The sequence below is a fragment of the Carcharodon carcharias genome, chromosome 5 (assembly GCF_017639515.1).
Source record: "Carcharodon carcharias isolate sCarCar2 chromosome 5, sCarCar2.pri, whole genome shotgun sequence".
Taxonomy (NCBI): domain Eukaryota; kingdom Metazoa; phylum Chordata; class Chondrichthyes; order Lamniformes; family Lamnidae; genus Carcharodon; species Carcharodon carcharias.
Window position 1 is genome coordinate 67914060 of NC_054471.1, and position 24025 is coordinate 67938084.

Below are 24025 nucleotides of genomic sequence, written 5' to 3' on the forward strand. Positions count from 1 at the left end.
GGCTGGTGGTCCCTCTCCTTTTGGGTGCCCAATGGTCCCTTCCTGACTCCTTGAAGAGCATGGGCATCTGGAAGCAGGACGAGCCCAATCTGCAGCCTGTTACTTGAACAGTGAGAGTGTCCTCAACTCCGAGGTTCCCCCTCTGGTCTTGGCTCTCTCCCTTTTGTTATGGGAGATCTTGTCCTGCATAAAGACAGATGGATTGACTGTGAGTGTTATGGATAAAAGCAATTCAGAAGCATGCATGCCTGTTGTGTCTGATGAGCCCTCCCCAGTAAGGGATTAAAATGTTGCTTGTACAGGATCATACATGAGATGATGGGCTTAAAGTGGCTGGCATTCATTCAGTGCTGCTGCCTCAGCTGTTAGTAGTGTGTGACATACTTGTAGGCTCTAACTCAGACTGCTTGATGCCCTTATGAGAGTGTGAGTTTGGAGTCAGTAGAAGTTTCATGTACCCTGGTGGAACAGAGCAATTATTCATCCTTTTGTGGCACTGCAGAGTGGTCCTTTTTTGTTTGCCATGGGTGCTAACCTCCCCTGCAACCTCCTCCTGGGCCGGTGTGATCAGCTGGAAGGACCTTCTGCTTCCACCCCAACGAAAGAGGACCTTCCTCTTTTCCTAGATGGCCTGGAGGGGAATCTCTAGGAAGGCTTCGCTGAAGTGTGCTTCTGACAATTTAGTTCTCCTTAGTACCATGGATTCCTTGTGCAACACCACACCTGTCCTGCAGTGAGTGAACCAAAAACAGAAAATGCTGGAAAAACTCAGCAGGGCTAGCAGCATCTGTGGAGAGAGAAACAGAGTTAACGTTTCGAGTCCGTTCCAGCATCCACAGTATTTTATCTACAGTGAGTCAATGTCTGTCCGGGTGCCATTTAAATATGGTGCCAGGACACTTGACCCCATGAGGCAACGGTGGGGTGGGTGAATCCCTGCCCACCCCGCCATGAGATTCGCCGAGCTCCTCGCTGATGTATAATTAATGAGCTAAAAAGTGGAAGATCGGTCAGCCAGCCAACTGCATAGTGGGAATCTCGCTGTATTTCGTGCCAGCCACCACACTTGACACTATACGGATAAAGCAACCTGCTTGATTGGCACCCATCAGCAAAAAATCACTCTCTCCGCCACCAATGCACAGTGGCAGCAGTGTGTACCATCTACAAGGTGCACTGTAGAAACTCACTGAGACTCCTTAGACATCACCTTCCAAACCCATGACTACTACCATCTAAAAGGACAAGGAAAGCATTTAAATGGGAACACCACCACCTGGAAATTCTCTCCAAACCATGCACCATCCTGATTTGGAAATATATCACTGTTCCTTCACTGTCACTGGATCAAAATCCTGGAACTCCCTAGCAGCACTGTTGATGTACCTACACCACATGGACTGCAGCGGTTCAAGAAGGCAGCTCACCACCACCTTCTCAAGGGCAATTAGGGATGGGCAATAAATCCTGGCCCAGCCAGCGAAGCCCACATCCCTTGAATGAATAAAAAAAAAATGTAGTCTACAGAATGGGAAATTCCGCCCAGTGTTTCATAACTGCTTCCCTTAGTCACTGTCCTTCCTAGAAAACCATTCAATTCTTGTCTGGGTGCACACTAATACCCTTTGAGTGAAAAACAATTTCCTTCTTTACATGTAAAAAAAATGACATGGCCCTGAATTATTACAGGGTTGGAGGGAATCTTTGGCATAGCCAAAATGGCACTGGTGCCCTGGTTCTGGAAGTCCTGTCTCCAAACCTGGCACCCACCATTTTTGCCAAGGGGAGAGGGGTGGAGGGGAGTGGGTTGTAATTTGCACATCTGTGGTTCATGGAGGCAGCTGCACATTGAAAATTGCAGCTGCCTCTAGTCTCATGCTATTTTCATTACCCAGGTTTCTGAACTACAACTCATGGGCCTTACACTTTTCAGGAGAAAGTCTAAACTTGCTGAAGTTCTTTGGAGATATAAGGTGCCCTTTTGGATAGGTAAGGGATCCTTTTGGATATTTCCAGGAAAACCTTTGGGAGAGGTCAAGTGCCCTTTGGGCTTGTTAAATGTAGATATTAAAGGTGCCAAAAAGTCAATAAACTTATTAGGGCTGTCAAGGTATTTAAATCGCATTGGAACTGTCGAGCATCACCTCATATTTATTCATGCAATAGTTAATTTGCCACTTAACTGCAGAGTCTGGAAGTTTTCTAAATTGTCTTTTACTACGTTGCATACTTCCTCAGTGTTAGTGTCCTGTCCAGGAGACAGGAAGAAAAATATATAACGACGTCAGCCTGGCTACCTTATAAAATTGTTTTCTTACAGTTTTTCAAAATGGAAATTATTGGGTTGATAAAATGGCTGTAGCTGATCACATGCTATTAGTTCTGGAACATTCTAAGCTGTTCCAATGGACAAAGGCTACCTCACCATCCTCCTGAATGTGACTTGTACTGTGTAAACATTCTAGCCAAGCCAACACAAAGGATTTGTAAATGGTAAGTCTGCACCAGCCAGCTATGGGCATAGGTAAAGCTATTTGTGACTTCTAACCTCCAATGTTGTACTAATGGCTCCACTGAAACCTGCTCCAAAAAACAACGGGTTCCAACTGGGCACCTTGTTAGCTGAATAGTTTGACCAGAAACCACCCTGTCACATGACCAACATTTGAGCTGTTATCTTCAGTTATGGTTTAACCTCCAAAGAGAACTGGACTCCAGGCTAGCAGCCTGCCTTTGACCTCCATCTCTCTCCAAGTCTGATTTCCAGAAAGAACACTATATTTCAATACAGAATGAACTAATACCCAGGATACAAGAATATTTTGCTGCATCTTCAACGGACTCAACCTGAAACAGAATTCCTGGAACAAGACCTGGAACACTGCCAGACAAAGCCATCTAAAAGAACATTCCTTGGACACTAATCCTGGACCCTGGACTCAGGTGAAGCCATAACTCTTATTTTTATCATGGTCTTGCCCTGTAACCATTTTCTTTCCCTTATCCCTCTTTTACTGTATGAGTGCAAAAAAAGGGCAGTCAATGCAAAATCCCTTTTGTGTGTGTGTAAAATTAACCACCCCTCTTATTTTACCATGTCTTGAGTTTGCTGTGGGGTTATTAATAGAGGATTGGCTAACTCCAAAACGGAAGGGTTGGGGAAAATACGCTACCACTTATACAGGGAGAAATCAAAAATCAAAGACACCTTTCTGTTTACATTTGGGTAGTGAGAGGAGAAATCAGGGCTGTTTAAATTAATCCCCCTCCTGTCCCCCACCCCATCAGTTTGGTACCATTTGCAAATTTTGATATTGAATTATTTATTGCAAAGTCAAAATCATCAATATAAATAATGAATAACAGTGGTGGCACTGATCCTTGCGGAATACCACCTCTAAACTGAATAAATGTTATTTATCCATACTCTCTTTGCCAATCATTCAGTTATTTTGTAAACTGACTCCACATGTTCTAACCTGCATGATTGGGTCTTTCAAGTGAGAATGAAATTGTAACAGTGTACTAAGTCTTAATTATTGCCAAACAACCTCCTTGGCACTGAAAGTTAACTTTTATAAGTTTATTGCCTCATTCCTTCAGATTTTAATTATTTCTTGAGTTTTTTTAAAATTAAAAATGTTAAAACATTTCCCTTCTGCCCTCTGTCCCTTAACTCAATCATTCTTTCCTTCCTTTTATTTCACTTTCTGTATATGAACTTACATTGAATTAAAGCTGACACTTTTTGGTTTAGATTCTGCATGGTTCAGTGAGGATTCTTCATTCTGATTTTTTGGGGTTGGGCATGCGACCCCAGAATGACTGCAGAGGCGGGCTGGGCACAAGGCCTGCCTCTATGCACTGGCACTGTGCTTAAATAAATTAAAAAACAAAAAAACATCGCTCCAGTCCTCACCACCCCCCCCCCCCGCCCAACACACTCCCTATGGCCCTTCATTGCCTCCATACCCCCTATGCCAGCCCATGCCCCTGTATCCATCATCCTGCCCCATACCCCCATGACCCATACTCCCTTTGCCAATTTAGTGCAAACTCATGCTAACCCATGCTCTCCATCCACCATCATTTGCCATTACCCCCTCCATGCCAACTCTACAAGTATCCTTGGACAGTTCCTGAACAGCTTTGACATTTCCTGGAAGGCTTTGACAGCTGGACAGGTCTATAAGAGTTCTTTGACAGCTGGACAGTTCTTTAACAGCTCAAGAGTTCCAATGTGTTTGTGTGTACAAAGTGCATAATCATGTTCACTTTTAACAATCCCAAAGGGTGCCTTACCTCTCCCAAAATATGCCTTCCCTCTCCCAAAAGGATGCTTTACCTCTCCCACAGGTGTGCCGAGGCCATATACAAAGGGTATATGGCCTTACCTCTCCAAAGGGTATCCTGGCTTTCCAAACAAATCCCCAAGTTCAGACCTCTGCTTGTCTGTTCTAATCCACACACTCTGGGTTTCACACTTCGGGTCTTCTGAGGTCCCACTTTAGTGAAGGCAGGTTGTAATTTAAATGGCCAGCTGCCTCTATGAATTGCGCATGAGTAAAACCCAGCCTGGCTCCAGTCTCACTCCCGCAAAGATGGGAAATGCCAGGTTCAGGGGCGGGACTTAGATATTTTGTACATTTCCAGGATTTTCACCACGATGGAGAGCCCCTCTATCATGACGAAAATCCGGGCCTTACTGTACAGATATACATGTATTGAGCAAAGTCCTCATTAGGATCTTCGAGAACCAACGTTTACACTTGGGAATTTTGCCTCTTTCAAATATATGGCTAATTAGAATTTTGGTTCTCAAAAAAAACATCAGTTTGGCCAAATCCTAGTTCTTTAACTTTAAAGAGTTTTGTCTGTTAATTCAGTGTTTGGAGCTGCATTTCAACTCCCACTGTGTAGTTTATTGAAGTGTCTGTTGAAAAGTTTGTTGAGATAAGTTGTTTGAGATAGTGGCAAACAGCTGGAAAACCATCACAATCTGAATTCCAATTTACACATTCAATAACACAGGACTGGATTGCAAGTAAAAAACTAAATAAAATCCAATGGATAACTTACCCAAAAAGGATAGTACAGCAGCCAGAAACAAACAACCCAGTCAGAAACATGAAACTGGCTCCAATTTGCACAATCTGATAAAATAGAAACAATAGACATTTTAAACAGTCAGCAAAACAACATCTCGTCTCATCATGCTTCTATGGAATGCGTACTTGTACGAGTATGACTACATCATAAATAGCTTTACTATAACCTTGCACAATTGATTTAATGAAAACACAAGTAGAGACTCCACCACTTAAAATGTCCTCACTTAAAATGGGTAGTCACTTAATGTCAGCTAAGCCATAACTATTATCTATTTGCAGTAATGTCAGTTTTATAATTGCCAGATAATTCATTGTAGGTAGGCTGTTCATTTTGGGCAGGAACAACTGTGTCTGCTCTTGTAATCACACAAAAGTATATTCTAAAAACATAAGGGATAAGAGCTGAACTAGGCCATTTGACGCTTTGAGTCTGCTCAGCTGTTCAACAAGATCATGGGTGATCCTGTAACTCAATGCAATCTTCCTACACCATTCCCCTATCCCTAAACCTCCTCTGTACCTAAAAATCAATCTCTGTCTTGGATATACTGAATGACTGAACATTCATAACCCTTCAAAGATTCACAAGCCTTTGAATGAAGAAATATATCCTGATTCATTCTGAGATGTGGACCCCTATTCTGAGACTAACATTTTCTCAGTGACTACCCTGTCAAGCCCTGTAAGAATTTTATATCTTGCAATTTATCACCTCTCATTCTTCTCAGCTCCCAGCATTTAAAGGCCTGCTCTACTCCAGCTCCCCTCATAGGAAATAAGAACATAAAAATATAAGAAATAGAAGTAGAAGCAGGCCACATGTCCTCTTGAGCCTGTTCTGCCTTGTGGTATGATTACTTCATTTTCTGACCTGCCCACCCCCCCCCCCCCCCCCATAACTATTGATTCCCCTATAGTTCTCTGCCTATTGCAGCCTTGAATATATTCAATGACCTACCCGCCACTGCTCTCTGGAAGAGAGAATTCCAAAGATTTATGACTATCGGAGAAAAAAAATCCACCCATCTCAGTTTTAAATGGGTGATCCTTTATTCTGAAACTATTTTCTATAGTTCTAGATACCCTCAAGAGATGTGATCATATTGAAACATAAAATTCTAAAGGGACTTGACAGGGCAGAGCCTTGACATTTCCCTTGCTACTTTTGAATTTACCCTTTCCTGAATCCTCCCACCCATCCCCACATTAGTTTAAAGCCCTGTCTGCCAGCCTAGTTATTCAATTTGCTCGGACACTGATCCCAAACTGGTTTAAGTGGAACCCATCCCAATGGACCAGCTCCCTCTTTCCCCAGTACTTATACCAGTGAATTGAAACCCCTGCCTCCTACATCATTCTTTCAGCCATGCCTTCTAACCTGTTATTCCCTATGCCAGCCAGCATATGGCGCAGGTAACAGTCACTTCCCTCAATGTTCTGCTTTTTCATTTAAAGCTTAAGTCCTCAAATTTTCTCAGAAGGCTGAGAGACAGAGTAAATTTGAGAAACCAATCGCTGTGTGCCTCCCCAAGCACAGTAAAGCTAGGAGGCTCTGGTGTGTGTTTGGTGCAGTAAAAAACAGTAGCCCAAAGTAGTATATGAACCCTTCTTCTCTTCTTAGGCAGTTCCTCAGAATAGGGACGACATGCTTCCACTCTGATTCGACGGGTTCTGAGATAGCTGATAATGCGTGATCTGCAGACTCTGACACACGTAGGGTAGATGGGTTATTTGGAAGATTGTGCACTCCTGCCGATGCCTCAACTCTGTATCTGCACATTCCCAATGAAGTCTCTCGATGTATTCGATAACTTCCTGAATGAGTTTTCTCCATTTTAGTCAGTCACAAGTCAGGGTCGTAGGGCTTTTGACCTCTTCAGAGGTGTTTTGAGGTCACATGTAAAACTTTTACACTGTCCACCTGGGAGTCTTCTGCCAAGACCGAGTTCAGAGTAAAGCAGTTACTTTGGGAGTCTGGTGTCAGGCATACGATTGACATGTCCCACCCACTGGAGCTGGTTATGAGCAAGTGCTTCAATGCTGAGCAGGTTGGCTTGGGAGAAGATGCTGCTGCTGGATGGCCTTTCTTTCCACCAGATTTGGAGGATCTTACAAAGGCAATGCTGATGGTACTTCTCTAGCACTTTGAGGTGCCACTGTGGGTCATCCAAATCTCCAAAGCATATAGGAGCACTGGGACCACTGCTACAGCATAGACCATGACTTTAGTCTCAGGTTTAAGATCCTCAAATACTCTTTTCATCAGTTAGCTGAAGGCTGTGCTAGCACAGCACCAACTGCTGTACATGGCATTTTCCACCTTCATGAAAGCCTTTGACTCTCTCAATCCTGAAGGCTTATGGAGTAACCTCAAATTTGACTGCCCTCAGAAATTTCTCACCATTTTCTGCCCACTCCATGATGATATGCATGCTGTGATCTTCACCAACGGAGCACCACAAACCCTATCTCAGTGAAAAATGGGGTCAAACAAGGCTGTCATTGCACCAACCTGCTTCTCCATTATCCTCATTGCAATACTGCACCTCACCTCCAGCAAATTACCCACCGGGTGGAGATAATCTATAGGACAGACTGGAAACTATTTAACCTACACTGCCTCCAATCCAAAACCAAAACCTCAGTCATAGAGTTTCAGTATGCAGATGCCGCTGGTGTGTGGGCTCACTTGGAAACTGCCCCAGGTCATTATCGACTCTGTCTCAAAAACATATGAGAAAATGGGCTTTTCATTAACACTTGGAAAACTAAGGTCCCCTTCCAAACAGCTCCCATAGTAAAACACCTCCCCTCATTGAGGAAGTTAATGGCGAGATCCTAGAAAATGTGGGCCATTTTCTGTACCTTGAGAATATTTTAACATTCAATTGATCATCTAGAAACTGATGTAATAAACTGGTTTAATAAAACAGACTGTGCTTCCCTAACATGAAAAAAAATTGCCATTTAGCTACTGGCTAAAAACCTGCAAGAGAACAAAAATGAAATATTATACTTACATATTTTCCCAATACCAGTGAAAATAGAAGATTGGTTAAAGCAAAACATCCAAAAATCATTCCAACAATAGAAGCGCTGGCTCCTTTCTCTCCTGCCTACAAGGAGAATATAAAATAAATGTATTATACATGATTTTAATAAGCTGCTTATAGTTAAAAGCATTTGGTATCCCCCCTTGAATCCTTTTCTTTCACCCACAAGGTGCCATTTAGCAACATGATCTGCAGATTTGGTGGGGAGTTAGTTTCTAGACACCGATGGTGGGATCAAGCTCTCTGCAGCACCTTTCTCAATTACTTTAAAGCCTTTGTGCTGTTCAACTTCTTGTTTGACAACTAGTCTTGAATAAGCCAAAATGTCCTCTTGCTATACATTGGAAAAATCACGTTCAATGCACACCCTAAACTCTGAGCCCTTGCTACTTACCCCTTAGCCACCATCTCAACCTGAATCCGATTGCTCATAATCTCTACATCCTATTCATTCCCAAGCCGAACTTCAAACTCCCAATCCTCTCCACTACAACTGCCTGCCTCAATCTTTGATGATGCCTATCTCACACTTACCTCAGTCTTTCTGCTGTTAAAACACTAATCCATGCTGGTTGCCTCCAAACTCAGCTACAGTGCTCTCTTAGTCAGCTCCTGGATCTCAATCCTTCAAAACTTTGGCTCATCAAAAATGTATATTTTAATCTGCATCAAGTCCCACTCACCCAACATCCTTGGCCCTACAACGTACTCTGGAATTCTCTCAATAAACTATTCCACCTCCTTCTTCTCCTTTAAGACCCTTATGAAAATCGGTCTCTTTGATCAAGCATTTGGTAACCCCTCCTAATATCACCACCTTTGGCTCAGCACGTTTTCTTTATTATGCACCAGTGAATTGTTTTGGAACATTTTTCTATATAAAAGACTCCATATAAATGCAAATAGTTGAAACTAGAAGACTGTTAGATAGCCTCAGTAGGTTATTGTTGCATTCCAATGCACCTGTTAAAAAATGTGGAAGTAGGCAAGCCACTTATTGCAATCCAAGGAGTACCTGTTAGGGCAACATGTTCCCAAAACAAAATTATATATGCCTTTGAAAAACCATTGACAAAAAGCATCATCAACAGAATTATTTGTATCAAGTGTTCACCAACAGTTTGCTGATCAAACATATTCTATGGGCAGAATTTTGCTGTCAGCGGGCAGGGGGCAGGGCCCACTCGCCGATATGTAAAATGACTCAGGATGACGTCAGGCGTAACCCCTGATGTCATCCTGCCCCATTTAAATTTTCAGGAAGGCGGGGGGGCAGCAAAATCAGCTGCGGGTCCGCTGACCTGTCAATGGCCAATTGAGGCCATTGACAGGATCATTTAAACAATTAAAGGACCTGCCTGCCCAACCTTAAGGTTGGCGGACAGGCCAGGAACCCCGGCGGCAAATAGAGAAAACATGAAACCTCATCCACCGGCAGGATAAGGTTTCATGCAGGGTTTTAAAAAGTTTAATAAAGTTATAATGTAAATTAGGAACATGCCCCATCTCAAGTGACATTGTCATATGAGGGGGACATGTTAAGGAATTTTTTTTTCTATTTTTAATCTTTTTCAAAGTGGAAGCGACCTCCCTGAGGCTGCACTTTGCCTCTTTCGTGCGCATGTGTGAAAGAGGGCACTCTCGCTTTTGGGGAATCCCCCCTGCCCACACAGGAAGCGTATAGTGCTTCCCGCTAGGCATCACGCTGGATGGGCCTTAATTGGCCCGCCCACGTAAAATGGCAGTAGGGCCCGTTTCTCTGGCGGGGATCGGCTCCCCGCCCACCGGAGATTGGGTCGGGCCCACCCGCCCGACAGGCAGAAAATTCTGCCCCATGAGTGCAATATCCTCTAATAGTAAAAAATAGCTAAACATATCACCAAACAATATAATTAAGCAGCAGTTACCAAACCAACTCAAATTACACAAATCAAATTCTCATGGATGTCTCTTAAAAAAAAAGTCATCGTTATCTAAATTTAAGACTTGTTTATTACCTCTTTTGGAAAGAAAGGTGTCAAAATTGAATAACAAATCATAGAGCTAAGGTTCAGCGATGCTGCAGACACTAGTGTGAGAATTTCATTCCTTGTCCATTTCTGCGATTTGTTTCTCGAATTTTCATTTTGATCATCTGAAACTGTCACAAGTTTAAGACAAGAGGTAAACATCAATTTTCAGAAGCCATACAACATTACAGGAAAAATTGGTGATACTGAATGTGAGTAAATAAGTAGTGAAGACTAGCACAAGTTACTTCTCCATTTACTCTTTTCAATGTTGAAAAGTCCATATTTCAGTAGTCTTACATCATAATACAGCCCCCTGAAGCACTTATTCACGCCAACTTTGGGGCCTGGATATCTTTTGTGGGTCTTGTTGTCAATAACTAAGTACCACACTCAAGAAATGGTATCAAAGCACTGCACAGTTTTAAAGTTGATTTTCTCTAATTTGTATTCAACTGTTTTGACTATATGCTTCCCATGGGTGTGAGATCGCCCTCTCCTGACTCCCTCGTCACAGATCCTATTTAGATACAGTTAAGTAATGTCTCATAAAATGAATCAAGATAAAAATTAATAGACTAGTTAAAACTCAACTATTTTTCAGTGAACCAATAAATGCTGCTCAGCATTTTTAAGAAACAGATTAATATTTTGGATGGAGACCCAGAGGATACTGTGAATTCTTAGATTTTGATTTGATATCCAGTTAAGTGTGTAGTATAGTATTTAGTATCATCTATCAAAATAAAAGCATAGTGGGGTCGTACCAAACCACTTGGATTATTTTTTCACAAAGCATGTTGAGCGCTACTTGGAAGAAGCACGGATGAATGTCTCCTGGGTGGGGGATGTCCATCACCAAAAGTTGCTTGGTAGCATCAATATTGACTGAGTTCTGAAAGATATAGCCACCAGATTAAGCTTGCACAGATGGCGAGAGAACCAGAGGGGGATAAAACTGACTTGACATCAGTCCTCTCAAATTTACTCGTTACAAATGCATCTATCCATGACCATATTGGGAGAAGGGACCACCACACAGTACTTATGGAAGTGAAGTCCCATCTTCAGACTGAGGGCACCCTCCACTATGTTATGTGGCACTACCAATGTGCTAAATGGGATAGATTCTGAACAGATCTAACAGCTCAAAACTGGGCATCCACAGCGCTGTGGGCCATCAGCAGACTTGTATTCACACACAATCTGTAACCTTATGGCCTGGCATATCCCTCAATCTACTATTAACATGACACCAGGGGACAAGCCCTGAATCAATGAGAACTGTAGGTCAGCATGCTAGAAACAGCACCGGGCATTCCTAAAAAGTTGGTACCGACCTGGTGAGGCTACAGCACAGGGCTATATGCATGTTAAACAGCATGTGTAGCATGCAAGAAGACAAAGCTAATGCAATCCCACAACCAATGGATGAGATGAAAGGTCAGCAGTCCTGCCATATCCAGTCATGAATGGTGGTGGACAATTAAACAACGAACAGAGGGGGAGGAGGCTTCACAAACATTCTCATCCTCAATGATGGTGGAGCCCAGCATGTCAGTGCAAAAGGCAAGGTTAAAATATTTGCAATGTTTTATGGGGAGGTGATAGCTTAGTGGTATTGTCACTGGACTAGCGATCCAGAGAGCCAGGGTAATGCTCTGGGGACCCAGGTTCGAATCCCACCACTACGGCAGATGTCTGATGACCATGAAACTATTGTCATCTGGTTTACTAATGCCCTTTAGGGAAGGAAATCTGTCATCCTTACATGTGACTCCAGACCCAGACCCACAGCAATATGGTTGGTTCTGAAATGGTCTAGCAAGCCATTCAGTCACAAAAAAGGAATGAAACCTGGCATCAACCTAGGCACCAAAAATGACAATGGTAATCTCAGCCCTGTTGACCCTGCAAAGTCCTCCTTACTAATGTCTGGGAGCTGGTGCCAAAATTGGGAGAGCTGTCTCACAGACTAGTCAAGCAACAGCCATCCTCATGGAATCATACCTTACAGATGTCCCAGACATCATTATCACCATCCCTGGGTATGACCTGTCCCACCATCAGGACCCAGCAGAGGTGGCGGCACAGTGGTATACAGTCAGGAGGGAGTTGCCCTGGGAGTCCTTAACATTGACTCCAGACCCCATGAAGTCTCATGGGATCAGGTCAAACACGGGTAGGGAAACCTCCTGCTGATTACCATGTACTGCCCTCCCTCAGCTGATGAATCGGTGCTCCTCCATGTGGAACACCACTTGGAGGAAGCACTGAGAATGAACTCTAGGTGGGGGACTTCAAATGTCTACCACCAAGAGTGGCTCAGTAGCACCTCCACTGACCTAGCTGGCTGAGTCCTAAAGGACATTGCTGCTAGACTGGGTCTGTGGCAGCTGGTGAGGGAAGCAACAAGAGGGAAAAACATATGACCTCATCCACAGGTATACCAACCTATCTGCCGCAGACAGGAGTGACCACACACAGTTATTGTGGAGACGAAGTCCCAGCTTCACATTGAGGTTACCCTCCATCGTGTTGTGTGGCACTACCACTGTACTAAATGGGATAGATTTCGAACAGACCTAGTAACTCAAGACTGGGCATCCATGAGGCACCGTGGGCCATCAGTACACAATCTGTTACTTCATGGCCTGGCATATCCCCCACTCTACCATTACCATCAAGCGAGGGGATCAACCCTAGTTCAATGAAGAGTGCAGGAGGGCATGCCAGGAGCAGCACCAGGTATACCTAAAAATGAGGTGTCAACCTGGTGAAGCTGTAACACCGGACTACTTGTGTGCCAAACAGCATAAGCAGCAAGTAATAGCCTAAGTGATCCCACAACCAATGGATCAGATCTAAGCTCTGCAGTCCTGCCAAATCCAGTCATGAATGGTGTTGGACAATTAAACAGCTCACTGGAGGAGGAGGCTCCACAAATATCCCCATCTTCAATGATGGAGGAGCCCAGCACAGCAGTGCAAAAGATAAGACTGAAGTATTTGCTACAATCTTCAGCCAGAACCCAGCAGGTGATCACCCTTGGCCTCCTCCGGAGGTCCCCCGCGTCACAGATGCTGGTCTTCAGCCAATTCAATTCACTCCATCTGATATCAAGAAATGGCTGAAGGCACTGGATACCGCAAAGGGTATGGGCCCGGACAATATTCCGCCAATAGTGCTAAAGACTTGTGCTCCAGACCTTACCGTGCCCCTAGCCAAGCTGCTCCAGTACAACTACAACACTGGCATCTAACTGGCTATGTGAAAAATTGCCCAGGTATGTCCTGTACACAAAAAGCAGGACAAATCCAACCCAGCCAATTACCGCCCATCAGTCTACTTTTGATCATCAGTAAAGTAATGGAAGGAGTCATCAACAGTGCTATCGAGTGGCACTTGCTTAGCAATAGTCTGCTCACTGACACCCAGTTTGGATTCCGCCAAGGCCACTCAGGTCCTGACCTCATTACAGCCTTGGTTTAAACATGGACAAAAGAGCTGAACTTCTGAGGTAAGGTGAGAGTGACTGCCCTTGACATCAAGACAGCATTTGACCGAGTGTGGCATCAAGGAGACCTAGCAAAATTGGAGTCAATGGGAATCGGGGAAAACTCTCCGCTCGTTGGAGTTACACCCACCACAAAGGAAGATGGTTGTGGTTGTTGGAAGTGAGTCATCTCAGCTACAGGACATCACTGCTGGAGTTCCTCAGAATAGTGTCCTCGGCCCAACCATCTTCAGCTACTTCATCAATGACCTTCCTTCGATCATAAGGTCAGAAGTGGAATGTTTGCTGATGATTGCACAATATACGGCACCTCAGATACTGAAGCAGTCTATGTTGAAATACAGCAAGAGCTGGCCAATATCTAGGTTTGGGCTGACAAGTAAAAAGTAATATTCGCACCACATAATTGTCAGGCAATGACCATCTCCAACAAGAGAGAATCCAACCATTGCCCCTTGATGTTCAATGGCATTATCGGCACTTAATCCCCCACTGTCCACATCCTGGGGTTACCATTGACCAGAAACGGAACTGGACTAGCCATATAAATACTGTGGCTACAAAAGCAGGTCAGAGGCTAGGAATAGTGCGATGAGTAACCCAGCTCCTGACTCCCAAAGCCTGTCCACCATCTACAAGGCACAGGTCAGGAGTGTGATGGAATATTCCCCACTTGCCTGAATGAGTGCAGTTCCCACAACACTAAAGAAGCTTGACACCATCCAGGACAAAGCAACCCACTTGATTGGCACCACATCCACAAATATTCACTCCTTTCACCACCGACGCACATTGGCAGCAGTGTGTACCATCTACAAGATGTACTGCAGGAATTCCAAGGCTCCTTCAACAGCACCTTCCAAACCCATGATCTCTGCCATCTAGAAGGACAAGGGCAGCAGATAGATGGGGACACCACCATCTGGGAGTTCCCCATCAAGTCACTCACCATCTTGACTTAGAAATATATTGCCGTTCCTTCACTGTTGCTGGGTCAAAACCCTGGAATTCCCTTCCTAACCACACTGTGGGTGTATGTACACCACATACACTGCAGCGGTTCAAGAAGGCAGCTCACCATCACCTTCTCAAGGGCAACTAGGGTGGGCAATTAATGCTAGCCCAGCTAGCGAAGCCCACGCCCCATGAATGAATAAAAAAACCTCATCTTCAGCCAGCAGTCTCATGTGGTTGATCCATCTTAGCCTTCAACTGAGATCCTCAGCATCATAGATGCCATTCTCAACCAACTCATTTAACTCCACATGATACCAAGAAATGGCTGAATGCACTGGATACAGCAAAGGCTTAGGACCCTGACAAGAGCCCGGTGGTAGAAGCGAAGACCTGTACTCCAGGAAAACACAACTCTAAATGGGTTAGGTTCGAAACAGATCTATCAGTTTAAAACTGGGTACTAATGCAACGCTTTGCTCCATGAGCAGAATTATGTTCCACCACAATTTGTATCCTGTTGGTTCGGTATATCCCTCAACTCTACCATTGTCATCAAACCAAGTGACCAACCACTCTTCAGTGCATGCCAAGCAGAACAAATCCGATCTGGCAATTACTGCTGCTTCAGTTTACTTGCATCATCAGCATAGTGATGGTAGTGTCATTGACAGTGCTATCAAGCTGCACTTACACAGCGAAAACATGCTTACCGTTGCAGAGTTTGAATTCCTCCAGGAGCAATTTCAGACTCATTACAGCCTTGCTGCAAACTTGGACAAAGGAGCTGAATCCCAGAGGTACATTGGATGTGACTACCCTTGACATCAAGACAACATTTGTCTGAGTGTGGCATTAAAGAGTCCTAGCAAAATTTAAGTTAATGCTCTCTATTGGCTGGAGTAATACCTGGCACAAAGGAAGATGGTTGTGGTTGTTGGATGCTAATCATCTCAGCACCAGGATTTCCTCAGGGTAGTGTCCTAGGCCCACCTATCTTTGGTTGCTTCATCACTGACCTATATTTACATAGAAACATATGAATTAGGAGCAGGAATAGACAACTGGACTCTTTGAGCCTGCTCTATCATTCAATAAGAACATGGGTGATCTGATTGTAACCTCAATTCCACATTCTCACCTACCCCCAGTAACCTTTCAATCCCTTGCTCATCAAGAATTTACCCTGGTCCACTCCTCCATCACCCCCTACTCCTCAATCCCCTCCTATGGCACCACCCCATGCCCACGCAAAAGATGCAACACCTGCCCCTTCACTTCCTCTCTCCTCACCGTCCAAGGACCCAAACACTCCTTTCAAGTGAAGCAGCATTTTACTTGCATTTCCCCCAACTTCGTCTACTGCATTCGTTGCTCCCAATGTGGTCTCCTCTACATTGGAGAGACTAAACGTAAACTGGGCGACCGCTTTGCAGAACACCTGCAATCTGTCCACAAGAATGACCCAAACCTCCCTGTCGCTTGCCATTTTAACACTCCACCCTGCTCTCTTGCCCACATGTCTGTCCTTGGCTTGCTGCATTGTTCCAGTGAAGCCCAACGCAAACTGGAGGAACAACACCTCATCTTCCGACTAGGCACTTTACAGCCTTCTGGACTGAATACTGAATTCAACAACTTTAGGTCGTGAGCTCCCTCCCCCATCCCCACCCCCTTTCTGTTTCCCCCTTCCTTTTTTCCAATAAATTATAAAGATTTTCCTTTTCCCACCTATTTCAATTTTTTTTAAAAAAACACCCCCACTAGAGCTATACCTTGAGTGCCCTACCATCCATTCTTAATTAGCACATTCGTTTAGATAATATCACCAACTTTAACTTTAACACCTATGTGTTCTTTTGTACTATTGTTGTTGACATCACTGCTTCTATCACTGCTTGTTTGTCCCTACAACCACACCCTCCCCTCCACCTCTCTCTCTCTCTCTCTCCACCCCCCACACACACACCTTAAACCAGCTTATATTTCAACTCTTTCTTGGACTCGAACTCAAGTTCTGTCGAAGGGTCATGAGGACTCGAAATGTCAACTCTTTTCTTCTCCGCCGATGCTGCCAGACCTGCTGAGTTTTTCCAGGTAATTCTGTTTTTGTTAAGAATTTATCAACCTCCGTCTTAAAGATATTCAAAGACTCTGCTTCCATCACCTTTTGAGGAAGAGTTCCAAAGACTCACAATCCTGTGAGAGAAAAAAATTCTCCTCATCTCTGAGTTAAACAGCCTGCCTCTTATTTTTAAACATTGACCTCCAGTTCTAGATTCTTCCACAAGAGGAAACATCCTCTCCACATCCACTCTATCAAGAACCCTCAGGATCATATATGTTTCAATTAAGTCACCTCTTACTCTTCTAAACTCCAGCGGATACAAGCCTAGCCTGTCCAACCTTTCCTCATAAGACAACCCATCCATTCAAGGTGATAATCCAGTAAGCTTTCTCTGAACTGCTTCCAACACATTTATATCCTTCCTTAAATAAATTGACCAATACTGTATACAGTACTCTAGATGTGGTCTCACCAATGACACTCACTTAACCTATCTATAGCCTTTTCTAGCCTCCTTATGTCTTTTTCACATCTTACTTTCCTACCTATCTTTGTGTTGTCAGCAAATTTAGCAACCATACCTTTGGTCCCTTCATTCAAGTCATTTATATAAATTGTAAAAAGTTGAGGCCCCAACATGATCTCTGTGGCACACCAATCATTACATCTTGCCAATTAGAAAAAGACTCTTTCATGACTACTCTCTGTTTCCTGTTAGTTAGCCAATCTTCTATCCATGCCAATATATTATTCCCTATACCATGGCCTGAACTTTTCAGGCAGCGGGCGGACTCGGCAGGACCGGGCGGGGGCGGTCGCGGAGCCAATCACCACCCACACTCAGTTGTGCGCCACCATTTTACACGGGTGGGCCAATTGAGGCCCGCCTAACGTAATATGCGAGCGCTACCTGTGCAGGCATGGGGACGAGGAAGAGTTGGGGCCAGCGCTCTTTTGCACATGCACACGAAAGAGCACTTCAGTCTCCCTGAGGCATGAAGCTGCCTCAGGGAGATTGAAGGGCTATTGTAATTATTAAATAAATGGATATAAAATTCAATTAAACATGTACCCTCATGTGACTGTGTCACATGAGATGGGACATGTTTTTATCCTGTGAAAATTTTATTTATTTATTTAATAAAAGCTTTCAGAAACCTTATCCTACTCATGGATGAGGTTTTCTAAAAAATGCGAAGACCGCTTGGCCTTTTTGCCTGTCTGCCAACCTTAAGGTTGGACGGGCAGTGTTAACAATTAGATCAATGACTGCCTTAATGGCCTTAACAGGCTGATAACATATCAGCGCAAACGTAGCTGACTCCAGCGTGCGCCCACTGAAAGAAGTATCGCAGGACTGCGGGGTGATGTCAGGATGCATGCTCAAAGTCATCATGCGTCATTTTACGCTACAGCGTGTCGGGCTTGCCCCCACACACCAACTGAAAAATCCTGCCCCATGAGCTTTTTTTTGCAAAACCTTTGATGTGGCACCTTATCAAAGCCTTCTGGAAATCTAAGTGCAGTACATCCACCAGTTCCCCTGTATCCACAGCATATGTTACTTCTTCAAAGAACTCCAATGAATTGGTCAAACATCATTGCCCTTTCACAAAACCATGTTGACTCTGTCTGGTTACCTTGAATTTTTCCAAGTGCCCTGCTATACCGTCTTTATTAATAGCTTCCAATATTTTTCCTATTACAGAGGTTAAGCTAACTAGCCTGTAGTTTTCCTGCTTTCTGTCTCCTTCCCTTTTTGAATAATGGAATTACATTCGCTATTTTCAAATCTAATGGAACCTTCCCTGAATGTAGGGAATTTTGGAAAATTAAAAATTACACATCAGCTATCTCATTAGCCACTTCTTTTAGGATCCAGGATGAGGTCCATCAGACCTGCGGACTTGTCAGCCCACAGCCCCAACAATTTACTCACTACCATTTCCCTGGTGACTGTAATTTTCTTGAGTTCCTCCCTCCCTTCCATTTCCTAAACTACAGCTATTTCTGGGATGTTACTTGTATCCTCTGTAGTGGAGACTGATGTAAAATACCTGTTCCATTATTCTGCCACCTCCTTATTTTTCATTATTAACTCCCCAGATTCACTTTCTATAGGACCAATGCTCACTTTGTTGACTCTTTTCTTTTTTAAATATCTTTAGAAACTCTTACTCTCTGGTCTTTATATTTCTAGCTAGCTTTCTTGCATTCTAATTTTTCCTTCCGTATCAATCGTTTAGTCATTCTTTGCTGATTTTTATATTCTGGCCATTCTTCTGACCTGCCACCCATCTTTGCACAATTATATGCTTTTTCTACAAGTTTGATATGGTCTTTAACTTTTTTAGTTAACCACAGATTAACCAAAGGTCCTCCCTTTGGAATTTTTCTTTCTTGTTGGAATGTATCTATTCTGTGTATTCTGAAATATCCCCTTAAATGTCAACCACTGCATTTCTATTAACATATCCCTTAAGCTCATTTGCCAGTTCGCTTTAACTAGCTCTGCTTTCATGCCCTTATTTAAGTTTAAAATATTAGTCTTAGACCTACTCTTCACTCCCTCAAACTGAATGTAAAATTCAATCATATTATGATCACTGCTATCTAGGGGTGCTTTCATTATGAGGTCTTTAATTAATCTTATCTCATTGCACAATACCAGGTCTAGAATAGCCTGCTCTCTGGTTGGCTCCAGAACTTGCTGTTCTAAGAAACTAACCTGAAAACGTTTCATGAATTCCTCATCTAGATTTTTCCGGTCTATATGTAGATTAAAATCCCCCATGATTATCACTGTAGCTTTCTGACAAGCTTCCATTATTTCTTCCTTTATACTCCGTCTTACTGTATGGTTACTGTTAGGGGGCCTGCACACCATTCCCATAAGTGACTTCTTGCCTTTATCATTTCTCATCTCTATCCAAACTGCTTCTACATTCTGGTTTCCTGAACTTAGGTCATCCCTCTCTATTGCACTAATACCATCATTAATTACCAGAGCCACCCCTCCACCTTTTCCTAGTTTCCTGTCCTTCCTAATTGTCATGTACCCTTCAATATTAAAGTCCCAATCTATGTCATCCTGCAGCCATGTCTCTGCATTGGTTATGAGATTGTACTTATTTATTTCTATTTGCACTATTAATTCACCTATTTTGTTTTGAATATGCATTCAGATATATAACCTTTAGTTTTGTCCTTTTATTATTTTTGTACCTCTAGCCTTATCTGGTTTACTCTTAGATTTATATTCTCAGTCCCTGATTATCATTTCCCACATTAATATCTTTCTCTCTTGCCTTGTCTCCACTCTTTGATTTACCACATCTTCCCAAATTTGATCCGTTAGCTCCCACTATTTAGTTTAAAACCCTCTCTATTTCCCTAGTTATGCAGCTTGCTACAACACTGGTCCCAGCACAGTTCGGGTGTAGACTGTCCCCATGGTACAGCCCCCACTTTCCCCAGTGCTGCTGCCAGCGCCCTATGAACTGGAACTCATATCTTCCACACCAGTCTTTGAGCCACGCATTCATCTCTCTAATTTTATTTACCCAATGCCAATTTGCATGTAGGTCAGGTAATAATCCAGCTCCCACATGCTGCAGCCGTCGCACATCACCTGTCCTGGCATCCTTAATGTGTTTTAATTAACTACTTAATTACGTTTTTCAATTATTTACTTTTCTTCCTTCAATAATTTATTAAGCTTACTGCCAGTTCCTGTACTATTTTAAAGGTTAGAAATAGAATGGACCTTAACCACTTACAAGATACTCACCAAACGGCTAGGTTCTTTCCCTGCAGTAGAGCAAGAACTAATACTCATGGGTGAAAAAATTGGGAAAAGCAAAAGGAGAGGAACACCTCCTTCCCGACTCACTCAACTCGGATATACACTCAGTTCCAAGCTGCACTCATTTACAAAGCTAGATTAAAGACTATTGAATTTATGCTAAATTGAGCTGCAGCTACAGCAAGCTAATTAACTGTGCAGCTCTCTCAGTACAGGTATTTACCCTGCCTAAGACTGGAAGAAACTTACTCTACTTACTTACTTACACAGTACTTTCCAGTTACTGCTAATTACAGACAAGACTAGATTTTTCAACAAGATTAACATTTTAAACTCTCCCACTCACCAAACTGCCAGGTATACAGATTTTTAATCAGTTAGGGAATCAAGGGTTATGGGGAAAAGACAGGAAAGTGGAGCTGAGGATTATCAGATCGTCCATGATCTCATTGAATGGGGGAGCAGACTCAATGGGTCAAATAGCCTACTTCTGCTCCTACATCTTATGGTCTTATACACAGTTCCGAGCTGCACTCTCACTTTCAACTGAAGGTCGGTAGTGGGGATGTTCACTGATCTTTGCATAGTGTTTAATCACATTCACCAGATACTGTGCTTGCTACAAGTGCTTTGTCATCTGCAAATCTAACTGATGTCATCATTTGCCACCCCTGTTCTCACAATCTTAATGCCAGATTCTGCAAATGCTTCTTTGATCATTGCATCTGCATAGATGTTGAAGAGGACTGATGATAAACAACGTCCTTGTTGAACTCCTTGTCTAACTACACATGGTTATAACTCTCTTTTGGCTACTTTCACTTTTGCTGTTTGTCCCATGTATAGATTTCTTATCAGTCATCTATCTCTCCAATCTACTCCAATGTCCTTCAGCACTGTCAAGAACTTAATCCAGTCAACACGACCGAATGCTTTTTCTAAATCTACAAAGCAATCATAAAAGTCCTGTCCAAATTCTAAACTTCATTCGCTCATTAATCTTATAATGCCAATTGCTTTTCTCATCCCTATTCCTCCCTGGAATCCAAACTGGCCATCCTTGATGTAGTTCTGCACCTTCCCACCTACTCCCTTTGTTACAATTCTCGACACAGCCTTTGATTTATGGACAATCAGACAAATTGAATGAATGTCAGAACATCAGCATGCCTTTGTCTTCTTTCTTAGGGTGATCCTCATTGTCTGCATGAAGTCCTCTGGCCAATCTCCTGATAATTAATTATCTTTGCACAGCTTATTAAATATTGATGTTAAGTTCTTTCCCATGTTTTAAATCAACTCTGCAAGTATTTCATCTATTCCAGCCACTTTTCTGGTTTTTATCTAATTTATTGCTGCTCTCATCTCAATTCCTAGAATTTCTGCTCCAATGAAATCAATGTCAACATTACTCTCTTCTTCTAGGTCAATCACTTCAGGTTTTTCATTTTTTGCATATAGTTCTTCAATATGCTCTTTTTTCTTATTTCATCAGGGTTTGTTAATAAAACAGCATCCTTATCTTCTTTAATGCTGTTCTTTTCAGTCCTATAAACTGTGTGTCACTAATCTCCTTTGTGCTTGCATACATAAGGCTTATCTCTCCAGTTGATCCGCATATTGCACTGATCCTTTAACCATTGTTCTCATGCCTTTCCTGTTTCTCTTCATAACTTGTTATTCAAGTGCCTGTATTTCAGCTTGCCTTTTTCAGTATTGATATTCTTCCATTTTCTCCTTTCTTCCATCTTTTGCAACATTGCAGTGGTAACCCATGGTTTCTTGATCCTGTTTCTTCTTAAAAACCCCATGCTATTTGCCTCTCCTTCCTTGACAGACACTTTAACCCGTTTCCATTGCTCATTGGTGTTGGCGGGGTATCCTTATCTTTTCTAGCCATTGTTTCATCTACTTCATTTACAAATTCTTCATTTATTTCTTTCAGACTCTCCAGGTTCCACTGTTTTCTACATATTCCACATTTGGTCTTCTTCAGTCAGAATACTGTTTCCATTTTCACTAGATTATGATCCGATTCCATGTCAGCTCCCAGCTGAGCTTTTGAGTTCTCAGCACTATTCCTGCATCTTTGTTTCACCACTATACAGTCCAGCTGAAACCTTCCTGTATTGCCGCCAAGCATTTTCCATGTACATCATCATCTTTTATGATAAAAGCAAAATACTGCAGATGCTGGAAATCTGAAGCAAAAACAAAAATAGCTGGAAAAACTCAGCAGGTCTGACAGCATCTGCGGAGAGGAACTCCTTCGGTCTGTCCGCAAGCATGACCCAGACCTCCCTGTTGCTTGCCATTTCAACACACCACCCTGCTCTCATGCCCACATGTCTGTCCTTGGCCTGCTGCAATGTTCCAGTGAAGCTCAATGCAAACTGGAGGAACAGCACCTCATCTTCCAACTAGGCACTTTACAGCCTTCCGGACTTAACATTGAGTTCAACAACTTCTGATCATAAAGTCTCTTCTCCATCCCCACACCCTTTCCGATCCCCCTTTTTCCAATAATCTATAATTTTTAAAAAATATTTTTCTTTTCCCACCTATTTTTAAATTTATTTCGATCTATCATTTTATCTCCACCTTTTAGCCTTTTTCGATCACTTCGCCCCACCCCACCCCCACTAGGGCCATCTGCCACTAGCTTGCCCTGCTTTCTACCCTTAATGTCACCATTAGCACATTCCTTAGATAATATCATCACCGTCAACACCCCTTTGTCCTTTTGTCTATGACATCTTTGGCAATCTCTTCTTTGCTTCCACCAATCACTGGCCCTCTAACCAGCTCTATCTGTTCCACCCCCTCAACCAGCTTAAATTTTACCTCATTTCTCTATTTCCTTAGTTCAGATGAAGTGTCATTTGGACTCGAAATGCTAACTGTATTCCTCTCTGCAGATGCTGTCAGACCTGCTGAGTTTTTCCAGCTATTTTTGTTTTTGCATCATCTTTTATGATACCTAAATCACTTGCTTGTTTTCATGAATCCTTTTCTTTGTCAAAAATCCACCAGTCTTTGGCCTCGCTCATTTCCTTTTCCAAGACTGCTTGTCCTACTTCTTTGTCATATCTTCGTTCTCAAAATTGGAACAAAACTGTTCCAATCTCCCATAACAATTTCATAGCTCATTTCACTCTCCTTGTCAATTTGTTTATTTATCCTATTATACATTTTATCAACCTCCTCATGTGGTTGTTCACTTGTGGGCATATACACCTGAATGATATTGACTGGTTGCCTTAGTTTCACTAGCATCAGTCTACCTGACTTGCATTTCACTTCACTCATATATGACAGCTTCCTTGTCTAGCATTACTGCTACTCCCATTCCTTTTCAAGTCCTCCTGAGTATACTATTCTCACTTCATTATTCATGAAGTTGCCTTCTCCTGTCCATTGTACTTCACACAACTATAGAATGTTTAATTTCTCCTTTACTATTTTTTGCTTCAGGATCTCCAGCTTTCCTTTCCTGTTCACTGTCTGT

At 42.8% G+C, this 24025-nt stretch overlaps 1 protein-coding gene across 1 annotated transcript in view; it reads right to left on the reverse strand.

Moving 5' to 3' along the window:
- slc18b1 (solute carrier family 18 member B1) overlaps nt 1-15400 on the reverse strand; it is a 56161-nt gene extending 40761 nt beyond the window's left edge. Inside the window, exons 1-4 of the mRNA XM_041187352.1 lie at nt 15358-15400; nt 10162-10304; nt 8132-8227; nt 5080-5153 (exon numbers count right to left, since the gene is read on the reverse strand). Of these exons, the coding sequence (XP_041043286.1) occupies nt 5080-5153; nt 8132-8227; nt 10162-10304; nt 15358-15400 (356 nt within the window). The remainder of the gene's footprint in view (nt 1-5079; nt 5154-8131; nt 8228-10161; nt 10305-15357) is intronic.
- Between the last annotated feature and the right edge of the window lie 8625 nt (nt 15401-24025).